Source organism: Lathyrus oleraceus, chromosome 2 (genome assembly GCF_024323335.1).
Source record: "Lathyrus oleraceus cultivar Zhongwan6 chromosome 2, CAAS_Psat_ZW6_1.0, whole genome shotgun sequence".
In the NCBI taxonomy this organism is placed as follows: Eukaryota; Viridiplantae; Streptophyta; class Magnoliopsida; order Fabales; family Fabaceae; genus Lathyrus; species Lathyrus oleraceus.
This window is the reverse complement of record NC_066580.1, coordinates 66,544,362-66,562,882: the sequence shown is the minus strand read 5'-3', so window position 1 is coordinate 66,562,882 and position 18,521 is coordinate 66,544,362. Positions and strand designations below refer to the sequence as shown.

General features: G+C 36.4%; 1 protein-coding gene across 1 annotated transcript; it reads right to left on the bottom strand.

Moving 5' to 3' along the window:
- Positions 1-11,296: 11,296 nt before the first annotated feature.
- Positions 11,297-17,133, bottom strand: LOC127118128 (uncharacterized). Its single transcript, XM_051048274.1, has 4 exons — positions 16,449-17,133; positions 15,676-16,161; positions 12,117-12,629; positions 11,297-11,850 (listed from the first exon to the last, which is right to left on the bottom strand). Exons 1-4 carry the CDS (start codon positions 16,986-16,988, stop codon positions 11,767-11,769), a joined length of 1,623 nt encoding a protein of 540 aa, XP_050904231.1. The 5' UTR covers positions 16,989-17,133; the 3' UTR covers positions 11,297-11,766.
- Positions 17,134-18,521: the final 1,388 nt, after the last annotated feature.

The following is an 18,521-nucleotide window of genomic DNA, read 5'->3' as shown; positions in this document are numbered from 1 at the left end:
TCTGAATGTAGATTTATAAATTCGTTCGATGTGTGGTGTGCGTCCACTTCTCCTCATCTGTTTTGGGTAAGACAATGTTTTCGTCAATTAATACAATATAGCCTTCGCTAAAATCGACCAACAAACAAACATTTTTATACCCAGAACTACGTAAGCCTTGATTTCTCTTTTGTGATATGTAGGAGCAGGATTCGTAAATCTTGTCAGGCCCACTAATAAAAAACTTAGGTTTAGTCCTTCGTCAAAAATCCAAAAACATTCTCTTCTCATCCTTTCTTTCTTTCCCACCTAATAATTCGAAAAGTCTAATATTTCAACTAACACTAACGCACACAACTAACCTAATGGTTCCCGTTGAGTACAACGGACGTGAGGGGTGCTAATACCTTCCCCTCGCGTAATCGACTCCCGAACCCTGATATTGGTTGCGATGACCATATCTTATCCTTTCTTTTAGAGGTTTTATCGATATTTCCCCTTTCCTTTTTAGGAATAAATAAAGTTCGGTGGCGACTCTGTTCAGTCCATCATTGCGAGCGTGCGATCGCGCTTCGCTTAAAGTCGTATCCCCATTTTTCGAGGTGCGACACATGTTTATTTACTTGTTATTTATTTTATTGTCATCATACATTAAAAACAACAAAAACATGATAAAATGATAAGATCAAAAATATTCATTCCACTCTTAATCAACTTGGACTTAGAGGATTTCATTTTAGGACCCTTGCTTGGAGGCATTTTCCTTATCTTTGTGATACTTTTTAAATGTTGGATTTTATTTGTAACTTACATGCATATTGTAAGAATGGCATCATGGCACCACCTTAGGGGGACATGTTTGTAAGACCATTATCCTTTGTTTAGCTTAGGTCACTTTTGCACACAAAATATTTTCTCTTGGGCTACCTTACAATGAGACCCTTTAATTTTTTGTTGGTTACTGTTCATTCATGTTGCATAAGCCAAATTTCATAATTAAATAAACAAACTCTTGATTCAACGTCAAGTGGCATTTTCATAATCAAATTCAAAACACTTAATAATCACGATTGTTATTGTGCGCCACGAGCCTTAAGTGGTGGAGAATGAGTAAGAATGGAGCATTCCTACCCTTACTCTGATTATTTTGGACGCAAGACACTTGGCTTATTGTCTAGAATAATCACTTTCTCCCATTGACTTTAGTACAATATAATCACAAACATTCTTTCATAAAACCCTTATTCAAGGTAAAAAAAAACAATACAACTGATCAAACTCATTTTTGTGCCTTAGGGCATCATCCTGAAAACCCTTTTCTCAAAGGTAAAATTAACCAACACACAAATATTTTCTACTCCGAACTACGGAGCTCTGATTCCTCATCCCCGAATGAGTGATACATTGGCGAGCACTATAATAACAAAAACACCCCCTCTTTCACACACATTCTTCTGAAAATAAAATAATGATACATAAATCTCATGTATGTAAAACAACACAAATGGTTCCCATGGAGTACCATGGACGTGAGGGGTTTTAATACTTTCCCCTTGCGTAACCGGCTTCCGAACCCAAATCTCGGTTGTGAGACTGATTCCTTATTCTCTTTTAGCGTTTCCCGTGCGTGTATATTTTGAGGGTTTTATCGACTATTTCCCCTCTCCTCTCCGATAGAGGTAAACTAAATAAATTTGGTGGAGAATCTTCTGATTTTGCCTCCCTTAGGCATCTCTTTAGTCCCGGTTTCATTTCATTATCGTGAAATCCTGGTAGCGACAGTAGTTTCAGAAAATAAAAAGTTATCAAATAGTATCATAATATAACACCGAGTTTAATTATTTTTTCATTCTCGGTAGAATCTTTGATTAATATCATATTTGTATAATATTGTTTAAGGTACTTTATATTAATACCTTGGCCTTTTGTCGTGTCTTCAAACAAAGCGGCACCCAAAAGTTGCTCGCATACTGCGTTGTATTGGTTAACTCGGACATTAATAGCCTTATCTTTGATAGGTAGAACCAACAACATGTACACGTCCTCTAGTGTGATAGTATATTCACCAAAAGAAAGATGAAATGTGTGTGTCTCGAGCTCCATCTTTCTACCAATTATATCAGATCGTTGATTCGTCACAAGTTTTTTGCAGAATTGACGATGACAAACAAGCCGAAGTCAATGATGTTAAGATGAAGAAGAAGTAGATGAGATATTGGTTTATCATATGGTAAATGATGAATATTTAGACCATGAGCAAAAGTCATTACCTTTGAGCCATGTGTATTATCCGCCTAAGCACATGACAAACTTGAACTTGGGTGGAGACGAATCATCCTCATATATCTTTTACAATTCGTATATGTAGACGGAGGGAGCTTTAAAAGTGGGAGACATGATTCACACAAAAGAAGACTGTGTGAGAGCTATAAAAAAGTTTCACATGAAAATCTTAGTTGATTATACCGTCGATCAAACTAATGCGACGAGGTACGTCATTATGTGTCATAATGTGCTCTGCATGTTCCAACTGAAAGCATCTTATCGGAAGAGGAGTGATTCTTGAGAGATAGGTTTTATAGATCCACCTTACACTTGCATTATCACCAATCTTATGCATGATCATCGTAAACTAAGCTCACAAATAATATGCGATAAAATATTTCCTATCATTAGCAAGGATCCGTCATTGAAGGTGAGTACAATAATCTCCCATATCGTTACACGATACAGTTATACTCCCTCATACAGGAAGGCGTGGATGGCAAGGACTAAGGTTGTTGAAAGAGTATATGGAAATTGGGAGGATTCGTACAAAGAACTTCCAAAATATTTGATGGAACTTAAACATTATGCTCTGGGAATTGTTGCAATTTTGGAGGCATTGTCGGTATTTACCCCTGACAGAACTTGTGTTAGTGGAAATAGAATATCCCATCGAATCTTTTGGGCGTATGAACTATGCATCAAATATTTTTCATTCTGCAAACCTATTATTCAAATTTATGGAACCTGGTTGTACAGAAAATATAAAGGAGCGTTACTCATGACAGTGGCACAAGATGGCAACAATAATATTTTTCCAATTGTCTTCGCTCTGGTTGAAGGGGAGACTGCTAGTGGATGGGGTTTCTTTATCAAGAATCTCTTATTACATGTTGTTGCACAACCTAACCTATGTTTGATTTTAGACAGACATCCATTTGTTGAAAGTGCATACAATAACATTGATAACGGTTGGCAAGATCATCATTTTACACATGTCTACTGCATTAGAGATTATCGCTCAAAACTTCATGCAGGAGATCAAACACAATATGCTTAGGGAAAAAGTTGTGAATGCAGGGTATACATTAACAGAACCCTCGTTCCAACACTACTGCGAAGATATCAGATTGAAAAATGAAGATGTGTTAAGGTGGATCGACAATATTCCAGTGGAGAAGTGGATTAAGGCATTCGACAATGGTCAACGATGGGGCTACGTGACAACAAATCTTGTGGAACCAATGAACTTTGTCATCAAAGGCATTAAAAACCTACTGATAATCATGTTGGTGAGAGCAACCTATTTTAGGTTAGGGTCGTTGTTCGAGACTAGAGGTTCAAAATGGAATTTAGTGTTACAATCGGGGCAGTTGTTCAGTAAAAAATTTATGAAATTTATTAAAGAGGAAATTGGCAAAGCTAACATGTGTGTGGTTATAATGGTTGACTGTCGTAGAGGTTGGTTCAGTGTAGAGGAGACAATGGACCATAATGAGGGGAGGCCAAGGGGATTTTATTGGATCGAACTAGATAGAGGTTGGTGCGATTGTGGAAAGTTTCAATCCTCCTGTATTCCTTGCACCCATGTCATAGCGCCATGTTCACATGCTCTCCAGAACCCTTCCAACTTACTATCTTTTGTTTACAAAGTCATAAATATATGCAATATGTACAACAATAGCTTTCTGATGGTAGTAAAAGAGTATTATTGGCCTACATATCGAGGGGCATAGTTTGACACAACCAAAATATGCGAAGAAAGAAAAAGGGTCACCCTAATAGCACGCGTATTCGAACCGTAATGGATACGGCGAATAAAATGGTAAGATTATGTAGTACATACGTTAGCCCGGACACAATGGTACAAACTATCCCAATGTTGGAGCCAGCTCCACAACATAATTATTATATCTACTTTTAGTAATGCTTTTGATATGTAATTTATTTTATATAACCATTTAATTTCCTATTGAAAATAGTGTTCTTTTCTGTAGCGGTGTATTCGTTACCATTGGAAATATTAACTAGATCCAAGGTAAATCATACAAAGTCGAGTCGCCACCGCACTTCTATTTATCCAAAGGAATGGTTAGAAAGCGAACAAAAACCTAAAAAGTTTTACAAACAAAACTAGTAAAAGAGGGTCAGAGATCTGGGTAAGGGGGTCGGTTATGTCATGGGAAGGTGTTAGGCACCCACAACATCCTAGGTACTCCTAGGGAGCCCTTTTCACAACTTGTTGCAAAGGTTATTTGTTTATGAAATTATTTTGTGCAAACATGATTGAAGAGATGAGACAAGAATATACAAGTTTATTTACATTTTGTGTTTGGATGGATGAACCCATTGCCTACGTACCCTCTCATGAAAGATAAGGATCAAAACCTCGTAGTTCGGCTAAAAGATTTCGAAAACAGTGAGTGGATTGATTGGTCCAAAAGCCTTAAGGTCTTTTGTTATCAAAGGGAGAAAACTCGACCTGAAAAACCACAAGTCCGCCATGTGAGAATAGCTTTGACATGCTAGTGAGGGGTTAACCCTATAATAAGCATGGAAGGCTTACAATTCGATCACTAAGGACAAGGGTGAGTATTATATCTACCACAAAGATAACTCAAACCTAATAGCAAAAGGTTATGAAAATTTGATTAAGAACATGGTTATTGAAACCACAAAAAGACACATTTGAAGTGAGTTGAATTTACCAATTAGGAGTATTCACAAAATGAGGTCAAAGTATGAATTAGAGTTCATTTACAATGAGTATTAGTGAAAAGAGAGTTTGAAAATCAAAAGCCTAAGGCTTAGGTTTCTAGTTTTGAAAACAAGTCAAATGTTTGCACAAAAGTTTTCTGGTTTGGGTTAACATGAAGGTGGAGGTATAAGGAAACAAAAAGGTGGGGGAATGAGGAACAAAACCGCATTAGGAGTTCCTCTCTTGAGATCATATATAGATGATCCAAGTAAGTACCATCCTTTAGAATAGGCAACACAAGATAAAAGCAATCAACAAGGCTCATGAAAGAACCACAATAAGAGGAAACAGACTGCCAATCAATGGACTTACATCCAACTCCAAACAACAAAATAGGAAACAGAAAGCCAATAGATGGTCTTACATCTAACTCCTCAAACAAATAGGAAACAGAAAGCTAATAGATGGTCTTACATCTAACTCCTAAAACAAACAAGCAACAAATTCAAATACACAAAATGCAATCATCACACTCTATATACAAACAAGAGGCTCAGACAAATGGTTGGGCTTTAGTCAAGAGGGGTCATATCAACCTCGACAAACAAGCCAAAACTGTAGGGGTGTTCTGAAGCTCTTAACCACTAACATTGAGAGTTAGGGTGAAGCTGATGAAATGGAAATGAGGATTAGACCTCATGCTCTTAACCCTGACCTGGGTGAGCTTGAATCAAAGAAGGTGTGGGGATCCATAATGAGGGACCCTATTCCACTTGACTGACTCTATACAAAGATCTTAGGTACTTGTTCAAGAGCATCGGCACGTAGTGCGAGCATAATGAACGACTCACTGATTAACAGGGGATTGATTGTTAATCCCTTCTATCTGTCAATTGCCTCTTCACTTAGGAGGACTTAACAAGTAACATGCCTCAACAAGGAGGTCTTTGGCACAAATATAAACATACACAATCAGAGCCTCTTAAGGAGGACTTCAGCCAAATGCCTGCCAAAAAGGTGGCAGGACTTCCAGACTACATGGAGAAAGAGAGTGGCTACCTAAGTGGTGTACCAACCACACTCCAAAGCAAAGCTCAAGCAAGAGCTAAAAGCGACTAATGTACCTGTACAAAAAGCCAAACAGTTAATATTGTATTCAGAAAACCAACAGACAACACAATGGAACTATCCAATATGTACACAATGCAAGTCACAAGTGCAAGCACTCAAGTGAGTTCATCACATCAATGGACCTATAACACAACAATAGTTAGTAATCAAAGCAACTTGTATCTCAAATAATGAGGCCAACCATTAGTGTCAAATGCTCAAACCTGAAACACAAAGCACAATTAGTATGCATACAAAGCACAAGTGCAAAGACCAAGCTCAAAAGCAAGTCAAATGACCAAAACAGAAGTCAATATTTCACATGAAGCACATTCAATCAAACAAGAAAGAGTCCTCAAAAGGACCAAAACCAGTTAATAAGGCAAAGCCATCAAATGATCAAAGTAAAGCAAAGGCAAGCAATGTGATCAAAGTTGGACATCAAAAATAGAAAATCCAAATTAAAACAGAAACGTGTCCAATGATCATGAAATTTTTTATATGAGTTTAACATGTTATGAACAAGCATCATACCAAAAATTAAATCTAGAAGAGCTCAATTGGTGCATGAAAGAAAATGCACAAATGCAATGCACAAAATGTTACACCAAATGTCACACTACATGTCTATGTGTCCAAAACGGTGAGATCAAATGATAAAAATGCCAAACAAAAAGCCAAAAAATCATGTCACATGTTATGATCAGGCATGTCAAATTTCAAGGCAATTGGATAAACCATGAGCATTTCACAAAGCAATTAGCACAACATAGCAAATTGGCATCATGTTCAAACAAATAAGCACAATAAAAAATCCAGCAGCACAAAAATCATGAGATTAACATCAAAAAATAATAGGCATCAACACAAGCATGTGAAAAAAAGTTTGGATTAATTTGGACATGTTTAATATTTTTTATGATTTTTGGAAGTTGAATGAATAAAATGAAATAAAATGAAATAATATGAAATAAAATGAAATAATGGAAAATGAAATGAAGTAAAATCAACATGCATGGAGCCAGGTTCGAACAGGCGCGCGCTAGGTCGAAGGCGAAATCAAACTGGAATTTAAAAAATGCATGGCGAAGGAATCGAACTGATGTGTGGACGGTTCAAGCGAATATTCAACAATTAAATCCAAAGCATACGCACGCCAGGATCGAACGCGCGCTTGCAAGGTTCAAGGCGCTCAAAACGCAGCGTTTGGAGACACAAACCCTAGCATATTTGCAGGCGGCGGAGGACGGCGGTTTCAACCGTCTTCTCCGGTGGTACAGGCGGAGGCTCATGAACAAAATTTCCAGAAATTAACATATCTTATATCATTGGAACGGTCTTGCAACGAGGAATTCAAATATCATGCTCACTAAGCCTAAAACTCCATGAATCGAGCAGATCGAAGGAAAACATTATGAACATCAAAACTTGAAATCAACATATCTATCTCATTATCCAGCCAAATCAAGATCTAAAGCTATCAGAATTCTCAGCAAAGCACGATCTATCTAATCATGTACATGAAACAACAAATGGTGAAGATCGAATTTCAACTTACTTGAGATGCAGTGTGTTGATTTCGTGTTCTCAAGCCTCCTCCAGCTCCAAATCTTCTTCCTCAATCCTCTACTGAAGCTTTATGCACGAATTGGCAATTGGAAACACCTAGATCCCGCTCAAATTGAAGCTTCCATGTTCATGTTCATGTGCTTGTGTAGCTCGAATCTGCACTGTATTCTTCAAACCAGATGATGATTCTTCATCAATGATGCATGATAAACATGATTATGCAAGAATTTTGTGGAATTGGATGAAGAAATTTGAAAATTGAAGAGAGAGAAAATTGAGAGGGAAATGAAATTTTTCAGATCTAGAATTGTTCTCCCTTCAAAAACAGTTATGATTTAGCTTATATATGACCTGTTAATCACACTCAAATCACAATTAAGCAATGGTTAATTAGGATTAGTGAGAAATAAGGTGAATTGCAAAATTGGCAAGTGTGCTTAGCATGTGGTCATGTGCACGTGAACAGTGCCCATGCAAGGTTCAATTCCACTTAAAATCATCCCATAATCAACATTGGATTGGTATTAGGCTTGCATGATCCACCAAATTCAAATTATGAATTTTCCCTCCAAAAAGCACATGCATAAACAAATGGTCATGTGAGCTTCTTCCATGCAAGGCAATGATTCATTTGGAAAGTATTGGTCACAAGGAGCATGTTGCAAAAAGAGTGGACCAATTTGGAGTTTTGTAGCAAAAGTTATGCCATGTTGAACTTCCATGCATACTTTGTAATAAATTGGCCATAACCTCTTAACCAATCATCAGATGGACATGATCTTGGATTTTTTGAAAAGAGGAGAGAAATATATACAACTTTCATATTCACCAAAAATTCATTTGAAGCTTCTTTGAGGTTGGAAAATAAAGTTGAATGTGGACCAAAAACTTGCCATTTTTGGAAACTTGAAATTACAGGTCATTTTCCAATTTTGGAAACTTTTGATATGACTTCAAAATCTTCAATATGAATGTTTGAAATGACAAATGGACTTTGTTTGAACATGAATGAGGTATTTCAATCATCTCCCCAATCTCAAAGTCCTCAGTTGACTACACAGTTGACTTTCTGGTCCTCAGATGACCTGAAAATGCCTTGATGAATTTGAGCCTTTACCACTTGGGGAACTTGCTTCAAAATGAAGTCCTAGCTCATATGAGCTCCTTAGAATGATCATGTGGTTCTTATCTCAAGAAAAATATCTCAACTCTTGCACAAAGGATGCTTTTGAAGTTGCTTGACCTGTGATTGCTTAAGCTGCAAGTAACAAATGTTAATGACATATTTTTGTACTTTTGGTTAGTAAACAAAAATGATAAAAGCAATGATATATAATGCAAGCATGCTTGGTGATCAGGACCACTCACAAGAGATCCCTACCCAAAGGGAAAAGAAGCCAAGATGCTCAAAGATCCTTGAGGCTATGCAATGCAATGCTATGATGCCATGAGGGATCTTAGGGACAAAATTGGGGTCTTACAGCCTGCATGCATGCGTCATTGCCATTGACATGACACTACAGCATGAGCCAGAGGCAATGACGCCTAAGACCACATTAGAGTGTTGTTGCACTTCCTCTATGTGATAAAAAATCATTTGAAACATGGTTACTTTGATCCAAAAAAAATTGAAATGTTGGTTATTTGAGTTTTTTTTTTTAAACTTAGATATTTAAAAAAATGAATCTTCTCGTTTTTTAAAAAACATTTCTTTGAGAAAAATCTTTTACATTCCACGTGGTCATTTCACATTTAAGTTTCTTTTATACTCTAGATCTTAAATAATTTCACCGTCTAACCAATCAGTATTATCATTTCTCAGTCCAACTTATGTTTTCTTTCCTACTCCTTCGTTGTCCACTCTTCCACCATAAATCACAATCACAATGTTTTTTATTTGCTTTGGTTAAAAATAAAATATATGAATACCATCTTTTAATAATATTATATTTTGATAATAAAAAAAAATTAATATGTGAAATTTTATTGTTAAATTGAGAGTGAAGAATTATATAAATATAAAGTATGTGATAATAACTTTTTGTGTCGTAGAATTTTTTATTAAAAAAAGTTTAAGAAAAAGAAAATATTATTCGTCATTTATGAATATCTGTAAATATCTACGAGTATCTTAAAATCCGAAGATTACCCGTTTATCGGATACCCACGCGAATATGAAGCGGATTCAGATATCATGTTTATCTAACGGGGTGGAAACATATATCATAATATCACACATATTATATTATCTTCCCATGGATATTCGTTTGCATCCCAATCCTACATAGAATGAGTGATTCGCATGTTGTCTAGTTAGATATTTTCATTACATTGTTAATAAATTAGTTCATGTATGGTTCGACTGACAATTGAGTTAATGTGACAAAAGTTTTAGATAGGGGTTTACACAGGTTAGGTTGGATCAAATTTGGCCTAATTCGTTACCCAACCCGTTCAAATTTTAATGGGTTGAGTTCGTCTGTCAATCCGCAATTTCATTATCAAAACCGATCCGTTCATTTTTTGGTTGAGTTGAGATCGCGGGTTGTGTTTCAAATAAAAAATATATATTTTTATAATTTTTTTTGTCAATTTAAAAAAAATAAACACAACTCAATACGTCATATTCATTTATATCACTCAAATTCAGTTAAAATATTGTATAATATCTAACAAAATTCATCAACACGGCATAACATTTGATAATAGTATAAAATTCAACATGACACATTATTTGTATAAATATATAAATTGAAGATGATACAAAAGAAAATAAGAAACGACCTTTAATCTTAAATTTACGTAAACTCGTTAGATTAGTAGTATTATTGATGAAGAATATTTTTTTTAAAAAAAATTATGGTTATTAATGAGATGTTAATTTTATATTTTTATTTAAAATAATAATAAAAATAATAAGAAATAACTAAAACTATATCAATGGATTGGATCAACAGATCCGTGGATTACAAAATTCAAACCCGATCCTCGAACCAAAACTATACAGATGGTTATGGATTAGGTATATCCGTAAATAAATGGATTTGAATAACTTATGAATTCATTTTGTTTGAATCAACGGATTTGTGGATCAACTCACACCCATGAATACCCATATTTTAAAGTCATTCTCTATTTTTTATTTAATATTTTTATAATTTTCCATGCTTATTCCGTGTGTTACGGGAGTTGTGTGACTTTCTTTTTTATTCTTTGCTCTTCAACTCCATAGCTCTTACTCTTACTAGTATTAACTAGAATTCAGCTGAAAGAAAAGTAAATAAAATTTTACCAAAAATTTTTCTTAAAAAGTCAACATTGAGTAAGGAGCTTCATTTCCTTCTAACCTTCAAAATACAACATTCTTAAAACTCCATCCCACTTCTCTCAACAAAACATTGTTGAGTTTTATACATACAAGTGGTTGAGTTCACTGTTAATTATTATATGTTTTTCGTATCATTTTTTCAGAAGAAAGATGGCATCTTTTTCTGTAATCATCCTTGTGCATCGCAAGGTTCACCTTATCACTAGATCAATATTATATAACCTTCATCAAATAAAAAGACAAGGATAAAAAGATAAGTTGACTATTCAAATAAAAAGACAAGGATAAAAAGATAAGTTGACTATTCAAATAAAAACCAGCTTTGTGATATTGGCGCAGTACTAAAATAATTAAAATAATGAAACCTAGTATTATTCTCTTTCCTTTTTCTTCTTTCCAATTAATCCAGACACAGCTTGAAACAAAAACATTTTTATAGTAAAGACTACACAATATGCAGCAAATTGATAAGGATGATATCTAAAACAGTACTAAGAATAGTTATTGGCGCAAAATAAAAGTTATTTCTAAAATCACAGAATGCAGTACATTAATTCATTATTTTCGAATTTCATCCACCTTTGCGGTGCAATCAGCATCTGCTTGTCATCTGCTAAAGGAGTGATATCACTTCAAAACAAGATTCTTACGAGCCTTGGCCGATGCATCATATAAAACAGTGACCTCTCTTGATTGTCAAAACGTAAGTTAAAACGGTGAGAAAATGAAAATATAGTAATGTCTATGCGTTGGCGAACAAACAAAATTTAATGTTTGAAGAGCTACATAACCAGTAGAAAAAGAGAGAACTCAGCTGCTACAAAGGAGCTGAGAAGCTGAACCGAAATCCAGTCTTCCCACGATCATGCTCATCCTTCCTAAGAATGTGGAAATGGTTAACCTGAAACAACAAATATGCCGGTGAATAAATCATAGAAAATTTTAATAGAAAATGAGCAAACGCCAAATCAAATGAGAGGCGAAGTGTTTAATTCAGTAGATTGTTTCCCCAAAACATTAAATATGTTACTATATTCAAATACAAGTTTATACAACAGGTAGCTTCAGGAAAACTATACACTATGGACCAGAACTGCATGCAAATAGTATTATTATATTATTAAGAACTTCATATATGAAAGATAAGAATTTAAAACTGAAGCTAACCTCTAAGCGGAAGAGTCTAGTAGGAATAACAATTCCACATCCAACAGACAGCCGAAACGAATCTAAGAACTTCCGAGGAGAAAAATGCATGTATTCGCTCTGAGTTAATTTAGCAGCATTCCCAGAACCAGCAAAAACATGTGCATGTATTCCTTGCTCTCTCAACCACCTAATAGGAAGATCAAAAGAGAGGTCTGCAAAGGCAGTAACAGCAAGATCTCCTCCAATGAAGTCATGCGTAGATGAATCACCACTGTCATCATTTGATTCATCTCTTCTTTGCCTCCGCAGTTCAGTAGGGCCTACTCCCCTAGTTTTAAATCCCCATAATGTTGTTGGTCCTCCTAGGGTGCAAACTGGAGAGAAATCCCCACCCAAATAAAACCTTTCGGGCAGGGGAGATGGCTTGGTCCTGAACCCTTGCCCCCATGGAAACACAGCCCCAGCAGATATGCCAAGGTTCAATGCTGTATTAAAAAATCCAAAAGGGACAGCAAGGCGAGCATCAAACTCCTGCATTAGAAGAATTAACAGACATTTTGAGAAAAAAAGTTCTAATAAAGAGCAGAGAGAAAATAAATTATTGCAGCAAAATTGTCAGACAAAAATGCATATTTGTTACTGTGGCCATGGTTCGTGCCTTTAAGGTTTTCCCGTGCCCAACCATTACTGTAATAAAAATCATCCATAGCAACTCACTGGGAAAAATATTATGACCAGAGTGTGATTCTTATGACTAATTCCTTAACGGAAACCACAATTTTATTGGGTTACCCTCCTTTTTAACACCTTCCAGTGAGCTATCACAGGTATTAGCTTCACTGCTTCAGACACTAGATTATCATGGCTGCATATCCAAACTACTCATAATAACAAGGACTGACATACAAGCCAATACTAAATGACTTTTTTCTCCTAGAGTTGATACTATGTGACTAGGAGGTCACTGATTCAAGTTGTGGAATCAACCTCTCTTGCAAATACAAGGTAAGGCTTCCTGCAATAGATCCACATATGATCCAACCCTTACCTAGACCCCACCATGGTGGAATCTTTTTAACACAGATACCCATTTTGTTGCCATTCCACATGGATTTGCTAAAACCACATTCAATCTTAAAATAAAAATCATTAAGATGGGGAAAGAAAAGACAGGGTTAAAGCTCAATTTAGTGCAAATGCCTCCACGGAAAACAAATGGCATGAAATGTAAAACAGACACTTAATGCTAATTATAGTGATAGGCAGTAAAAAATTATATAAAACAATCAATTCCGGGGCAGTTTGATTCCTTTATTTTAATTTCTTGTTTTCTATATTATATGACTTTTAATCCAAGCCCTGAATTAATCACAAGAGCATAGAAATATAACTGTTATTATTTAACTTTGTAAAAGAGATAAATATGTCGTATGAAAGTTGAATTGGGTATCAACATCCAATAACCTTAAATGGAACAAGGAATTATTTCTACCAAAATGCATTCATCATATGGCTTCTTTTGACATATCATATTAGTTAGGGGTGCACAGAATAACTGGCTGTATGCTAAAACCCATATCCATATCCAAAACCATATTTAAAAATCCAGATTTCTATAAAAATGGTTTAATTGACCCACTTAAACAGAGTTGGATTATCCGGTTTTTCTATGCCCCGCTATAAATTGGATGTCCAAATCCAGCTCATGGCCAAAGACTTTCTGACTAACTCGCTAATGCAGAAGGTAATTGCTATTCTGATCTATGAAGCACGGACACTTCTAAGAGTAGGCGTGTCGCGGTGTCCAACACACATCGGTATCCGACACTTGTATGACACCCGTATGACATGTGTTGATAAAGTCTTACAAGTATCGGAAAAGTCAAACAAGTGTCCACCTAAAAAATGGTTTTTTTCTTTGTTTTGACACTCTTTGAATCAGTGTCCAACACCCGTAAGACACACACAAATTAGGTGATGGTGCTAGAGCTGGTGGAGCCATGTTCTGCCATCTCAACAGAAGGCACATGTTAACTCCAGTGGATGCTGCTTGACAGGCCAGATGGTTTGCTGGACGGAGATGGAAATGACAGCAGAGATAGAGCAACTCGAGATCTGGATCTAACTTATACAAATCATCTTGTTCTAGATTCACAAGACTGTCGGCAAAACCTCCGCACTCAGGGCAACAGTACCTCCGCGCACGGTCTTCCACTCAGGGCAACAGTACTTCCGCACACGGTTTGCAGTGGCAGACTATGCAGCTGGTGCTAATCGCTTGCGATACATTGTGTGTTCCTATTTTTTCTCTTCTCTTCACCACACTTACGGTACATTTGCTTCCTGGTTTGGTGATTCTTATTGTTTTTCAGGCTGGTGTTAACAACCAGTTTTTGAAATCTTAACTAGGAAGCAATTTTGATAATTTGGTTTTTGACCCAATCCATCAATATATCCAAACCATGAACTCTCATAGTATACTTCCACGCATTGACTGAGTTGCAAATGGTATATCCCTCAGATCGTATTATCTTCCAGAAACAGCCCCCCCGCCTGAAGAAAAAATTGTTTGACTGTTCTGACGTTCATAGGGTAATACTTCTATAATCTATTACTCATCAAGGATGATGATCGGAACCAAGAGTTAAATGGACCAGAGAATGATCCATTAGCCTATAAGCCAATGAAACCATCCATTTGAAATATATATTCTACAAGAAAACATCCAAGATAGAAATAACTGCCATCATGACTATTATTTTAGGCCTTTCTCCTAAAATACACATTAAAAGGGTGGTTTAGTTGGGTTGTAGGTTAGTGGATCATTGTTTGTCCATTTAAATCTTGGTTCTGGTTAGTTTATCCTGGCATAATAGTTAACCACATGTACACCTCTATGAAGCATGCACATAATTAACAGTCATTCATTAGAAGAAGAAATCACTGAGACCTTATTTTCTAAACATTCAATTCAATCATTTGAGGGCACTTCACATAACTTCGAGCAAAATTGGTTGTAAGGCAAGTGTTCCTCAAACCTCATGCGTGTGAAAGCCCTCCCTAGACAATTGCACCAAATTGAAATCCTAGCATCTCACTCTCAAAGAAACCCAATAAAGAAACATAAGGCTATATATATCCAAATATCCAATCAAGTTTTAGTACTGATACTTTTATGATTATGCACCAAGGCAGAGTAGCCAGTATCATTCTTTCTCCATAACCAACAAAATATAAGCTGAAGGTTGTCTGAATTCTAATAAACAACAGACAGAACTGCAGATTCTCTTCTATGGGAACAGGGTCTGAAATTTGCTTCCCTGACCAAGGAGATGAGTGCCTACCATTCCCAAAACATCTATAGTTTAAACCTAATTTTATGCTTAATAATTCATCGACTCATTTTCAAACATCTGAGCTGCACTGCACCAATTTAGAAATTCTAGCCTTTGCCAATATTTTTTTTCAATAAGTTTGAAAGCACTGTTACTCGTTAGAAGGTTATTATACTTCATGCGTAACACATTAAATTGCGGCGAAACAGATAAATTGAAGTCACTGGAGGAATTAATCTTACCTGGCGCAGAAACCGCGAGCTCCGGTGATCCGGTGTAAGACCACCAAAGTGAGTGGTGGAAACAAAAGCATATCCTTTTGTAGGCCTAATAGGCGAATCTCTCCTATCAAACTTTAATGTATACTTCAAAGACGAGAGTAACCCATGGCCCAGCTGTCTCCTTACAGATTTTGATGCCATTTGTAATGGATCTGTTAAGGCACGCCATCCAAGAGTGTATACTAAGTCCTGGTGCTTTGTTGAAATCAAGTCAAGAGACATGCCTAACAACTGCTCTTTATACGAAGAAAACTCCTGCCAATCTTGAGAAAGCATGAACATTCGTGCTACAAGAGGAGTTAAAACCCCTTTGAGGCGAGGAGCATACACCCCTAAGCTCACCTCTGTCGCTTGGCTGCCACCATAGGCTAAAGAAGCATCCCATATATCACCATAACCAAAAATATTCTTATACTTAACCGTTCCTTCAGAAGTCCATGTACTAACCTACAAAAAGCATCACATAATTTCCACAGAAAAAATAAAAAAACACATTAGATTGTTTTCATTTTCTTCATTCATATCTCAAACACAATAGAAAAACTATTGAAATAAACACACATTAATCTTCTCACTTCTCAAGCTCTCACTTCATACATTCCTTTCTTATATATACACAAATACTCGCATAAACTGCAAAACTTCACTATATTTGCATATATCTCACTAGATTTCTAAAGTAAGATTTCTCACAGAGTCAACACATTATGAAAAAGAGAAAAATAAGAGAGTACCGATGGTTTCATATAAACACCAAATCCACCAGAAAGTTTGCTATCGGTCTCAACAACATCGACGATAACATTAGCGGTGCCTGGCAATTCTCGAGGTCCAGCTTCGAGCTTAACATTGCAAGAATCAAAGATTTCAAGCCCTTGAAGCCTTGAAATAGCGATTTGCGAAGCTTGCATGAGTTCCTGCATTGTAGTGGCTTTCTCGATTCCATTGAGTTCGGCTTCGATTATCCAATCCTTCGTCTTCGCGTTTCCGTTTATTATTACGTCGTGGACTCGGATTGGGACTAGTTCCGTTGTTAATCGACGGGAAAAGGCTTCCACTCTGAAACGCTGCTCTCGTAATTTGGATTCTGAGGATTGAGGAATTCGTTGATTCGGTTCGTCATCGTCGTCGATTTCATCGTATTCTTCTTCTTCGTCGTCGTCTTCGTCTTCTTCGTCGTCGATGTGGTTGTTGTTGTTGGTTTGTGCGTCGGTATTGGTGGAGTTTGGAGTGTGAGTGTTGGAAGGAGACGGTTCTTCTTGTGTAGTTTCCATTTGATTTATGAGAGGAAGTTTCAATGTGTGATAACAAAGTTGAAGTTGAGTGTGTGAGTAAAAGCGGGTCGCGATTCGGCGGTGTCACGGCGGCGTAGAGAATAGGGAGGAAATATATTTAGTTGTTTGCTAGGCCCATTTGATAGTTTTAAAAAAAAATCACTATAAAAAAAATCATAAATTAATTAAGAAATTAAAGTATTCGGATTAGTTTATCGCATAGTTTTAAAAACCGGACCTGGTCGGTCGGTCGGATCGGTTGAATCGGGAACCAAAATGTGTTGAATTGTAATTCCTTATGTCGAAGCAGGTTGCTCGACAGAACAAAGAAGTGTTGAACCACCTAGTGTGTTGAGTTGTGTTAGTGTGTCGAAGCATGTTGTTTAACATAGGATTTCGACTTAGGCCTATTTTAGTAGTGTTAGCTATTTTGGGCTTTTATAGTTTTGAGTTTTGCCTTGAGGTCCAAGTTAACTTAAATCTATAAATAGAGAGAGTAACTCTTATATTTTGTAATGAGGTGAATAGAATATTCATAACACTTGTAATTCACACTATTTTGCAGTTGCAAAGTGAATAAGAAATTTCCCACAGTTTGTGGACAGAGAGAAACTCTATAGAATTTATATTCTTCTTCTCCTTCATCGTTCTTTACACTCTTTCTTTCTCCATTGTTCTTTCTTTTCATTGCTATTGTGTGGGTAATAACAATTTTGTTCATCAAGATTGATTGAAATTTTCCATAGGTTTTGGGGGATTTCCAACATCTGGTATAAGAGCTCCAGTTAATCGATCTGTGGGAAGAAAATCACCATGGCAACAAATCATCTAAACGGGCATTTCCCAGCAAATCTTCTGATTCTCAAGAACAACAATTATGAGAATTGGTGTAAGCAGATAAAGATTGTGTTCTGTTATCAAGATCTTTGGGATCTTGTGAAGAAAGTAGCAACGCTTGCAAAAGCCGCGACAGATCAAGAAAAGGTTGCACATAAAGAATTGAAGAAGAAAGACTATAAAGCTCTCTTTATAATCCATCAATATGTTGATGCAGATAACTTTGAAAAGGTTGGTGATGCAGAGTCAGCGAAAGAAGCATGGGAAATTATGGAGAAATCGTTTGGAGGTGCGGAGAATGTGAAAGAGGTGAGGTTACAAACTCACAAAAGAACGTATGAATTGCTTCAGATGGAAGACAATAAAAACATAACTAATTTCTTCACCAAGGTTACGAAACTGGTGAATTAAATCAAGGTATGTGGAGAAGTGTTGACATCAAGATCTGTTGTTGGAAAGATCTTGAGGTCATTGGCTCCAAAGTTCGACCACGTGGTAGTAGCCATAGAAGAGTCGAAAGATTTGTCAAAATTGACAAAGGAAGAGCTTCAAGGGACACTTGAATCTCATGAACAAAGAATGGTTGAAAGAGCTGCAAGAAAGTCGAAGAGTGATATGGCTTTGCAGACTCAATCAGCAAAAGAAAGAAAAGGCAAAGGAAGCTGGAATGGCAACAAAGGCAGATGAGACTACAAC